This window comes from Papaver somniferum, chromosome 6 (genome assembly GCF_003573695.1).
Source record: "Papaver somniferum cultivar HN1 chromosome 6, ASM357369v1, whole genome shotgun sequence".
Taxonomy (NCBI): Eukaryota; Viridiplantae; Streptophyta; class Magnoliopsida; order Ranunculales; family Papaveraceae; genus Papaver; species Papaver somniferum.
In genome coordinates this window covers 9,243,581-9,245,778 of record NC_039363.1, presented here as the reverse complement: position 1 = coordinate 9,245,778, position 2,198 = coordinate 9,243,581, and the positions used below count along the sequence as shown (strand labels likewise).

General features: G+C 38.9%; 1 protein-coding gene across 1 annotated transcript; it reads right to left on the bottom strand.

Moving 5' to 3' along the window:
• Positions 1–625: 625 nt before the first annotated feature.
• Positions 626–2,198, bottom strand: LOC113290445 (3-ketoacyl-CoA synthase 4-like). Its single transcript, XM_026540052.1, has one exon. The coding sequence runs from the start codon at positions 2,196–2,198 to the stop codon at positions 645–647; it is 1,554 nt and encodes a 517-aa protein (XP_026395837.1). The 3' UTR covers positions 626–644.

Below are 2,198 nucleotides of genomic sequence, written 5' to 3'. Positions count from 1 at the left end.
TTAATCCAACTTACGTTGATCATCTTTGGGGCAGCGATAATACCTTGTGGAGATCATGGTTTCTTTCTCTTGATTTTAAGCATAATAAGTAATTCTTTAGATACAATGGTAATGGTTATTGTTTCTCTTTCATAGGTAGAGAGAGGACCAAGTTCCTAGGTTTTAGTATTAGACATTAGATCTCGACCGTCCATCAAGGAAAAATATAAATAGAATACTAATTTCTTATATAAATCATGGATTAGATATTTAGCAATATCCTAAATATAACCAGATTTTCACGTGAACCCAATAAAGATAATTATCCTATAAAAAATTATCTTACATCTCGAGATATTAGAGAGGTCCATTTTGTGAGTGGCGTTGCGGAAATGGCAGAGATTGCTAAAATTAAAATGCATCAGGTCCTTTAGGCTTGATGAATGATTTTGATTGATAAATTTGAGTCGCTAAACACATACTTCTGATCGATAAATCTCAGTACATAAACCGCAATTGAAATCACTATAACCAATAAACGCCAAGCACTAACCAGTCACAACGACTACTAAACTCCTACAAGTTAGGCAACTAACACCACTAATTTGACAAGACAACATGAATCAAATAACTGAACAAATTCCTAAAAATGGATGATATGAGGATTATGCCTGTTTACCAGATGTTTGAACAGGGTACTTGTCAATACAATCTCCCCATGGACAACACTTATTAGTAGAAGGTTTCACATTCTTTAGAGCAACCCAGACTGCACTGTTACACTTGAAACCACTTCCTAACGCAATCTGCCAGACACGGTCGTTCTTGTTCATCCTTCCTTTGGCTTCAATGTAGGCCAACTCATACCAAATTGAACTTGATGACGTGTTCCCAAACCGATGAAGTGTCGAACGAGAAGCCTCCACATGAATAGGTAATAAATCTAAGTTCTTTTCCATTTCATCGATTACTCCTCTTCCTCCAGCATGTATACAGAAATGTTCAAATGCAAGTTTGAAATCTGGTATATAAGGCTTCACTTTAAGGTTGAACAACTTCTTGATAACTAGAGTAGTTAAAAACAAAAGTTGTTCGCTTATCGGAAGAACTAGAGGACCCAAAGTAGTGACATTGATCTTAAGGGCACTTCCAGCAGTTGCCATGACATCTTTGGACAACGAAACGCCTATTTTACCAGCTTCATCTTGATCCTGATAAACACATTTAAAAGCCTTATCGTCTGAACCATGGTGGGTTCTCACCACATGAGCCAGCTTGTACTTTGCTAGTCGTTTGTCCTTGGATTTGTTCGAGAGAAGCATCGCAGCACCACCTACACGGAATAGACAATTAGGTAACATCATGGATTTGTTCCGTCCATAGTAGGAACCATGGGTAATGTTCTCTGTGCTCACAACAATCGCATATGTGTTGCGATGAACCTGAAGTAAATCTTTGGCAATATCGACCGAAATCACTCCAGCGCTGCAACCCATCCCCCCTAAATTGAAGCTCTTGATATTACCTCTAAGTTTGTATTTATTGACGATCATGGCAGAGAGGGACGGAGTAGGATTAAATAAACTGGAATTCACAACAAGAATTCCAACGTCCTTTGGCTTCACAGATGTAGTAGAGAATAGAATATCCAATGCACCAAACATCACTTGCTCTGTCTCTTCCCTCGCCAAGGCCATTGTATTTGTAGGTTTTGAAGGTGGGTTGTGAAATGTTTCTGGAAAAGAAGTCTCGTCACCCAGTCCAGACTGCTTGACAATCTTATGTTGGAATTCCATTAAAGAATCATCGAGGTCACCATAACCTCGACAACGCTCAAGGTACTGATGAGTTGAAACTTGAAAGCGTGATGGTGGGCGATAACAAGCGTAATCAACAAGGTAGACCGAGCGAGGCCAAGACATTATGTAAGTGGTTAAACCCATAATAACGCAAACCCCGGAAATGACAACGCAGACGAGATTGTGCCTGATCAGGTAGTGATGCCAAAGCTCATACACATCCTTTGGGTTGATTTGCATAGCTTCAGCAAAGAGAAGTATGAAAATAGGTATAAGAAATAGAGTGAAGAAATGAGTAATCAAGTAATGATAACCCAGCTTGACATATTTCAAATTCACGCTCTGTAAGAAATCTGGTAATCTCTTACTCTTCTCCTCCATCTTGAAAATAACAGCATTTCCATTGTCACCCAATGTCAT

Excerpts from the sequence above, each read along its gene's own strand:
- LOC113290445 (XM_026540052.1), bottom strand. The coding sequence starts at position 2,198 with ATGACATTGGGTGACAATGGAAATGCTGTTATTTTCAAGATGGAGGAG.